General features: G+C 62.7%; 1 protein-coding gene across 1 annotated transcript in view; it reads left to right on the top strand.

Annotated features, from left to right (window-relative positions):
- LOC104163624 (heat shock protein beta-1-like) overlaps positions 1–105 on the top strand; it is a gene marked incomplete at its 3' end in the record, with an annotated part of 358 nt that extends 253 nt beyond the window's left edge. The window contains exon 2 of the mRNA XM_009702679.1: positions 3–105. Coding sequence (XP_009700981.1) covers positions 3–105 — 103 coding nt within the window. The remainder of the gene's footprint in view (positions 1–2) is intronic.
- Positions 106–220: the final 115 nt, after the last annotated feature.

Raw genomic sequence — 220 nt, forward strand, 5'->3', positions numbered from 1 at the left:
AGACCGGCCAGACCGCCGACAGCTGGAAAGTCACCTTGGATGTCAACCACTTCGCGCCCGAGGAGCTGGTGGTTAAGACCAAGGATAATATCGTGGAGATAACCGGTGGGTGTTGGCGATGGGGGTCTGTGGGGTTCCCCTGCTGGGTGATGGGTGCTGGGGCTGCTGCCCCGGCGCTTGCTTGGGGGGGCGGAAAGGGGTGGGAAGGCAAAGCAGAGAG

The sequence above is a fragment of the Cariama cristata genome, unplaced genomic scaffold (assembly GCF_000690535.1).
Source record: "Cariama cristata isolate BGI_N322 unplaced genomic scaffold, ASM69053v1 scaffold38296, whole genome shotgun sequence".
NCBI lineage: Eukaryota > Metazoa > Chordata > Aves > Cariamiformes > Cariamidae > Cariama > Cariama cristata.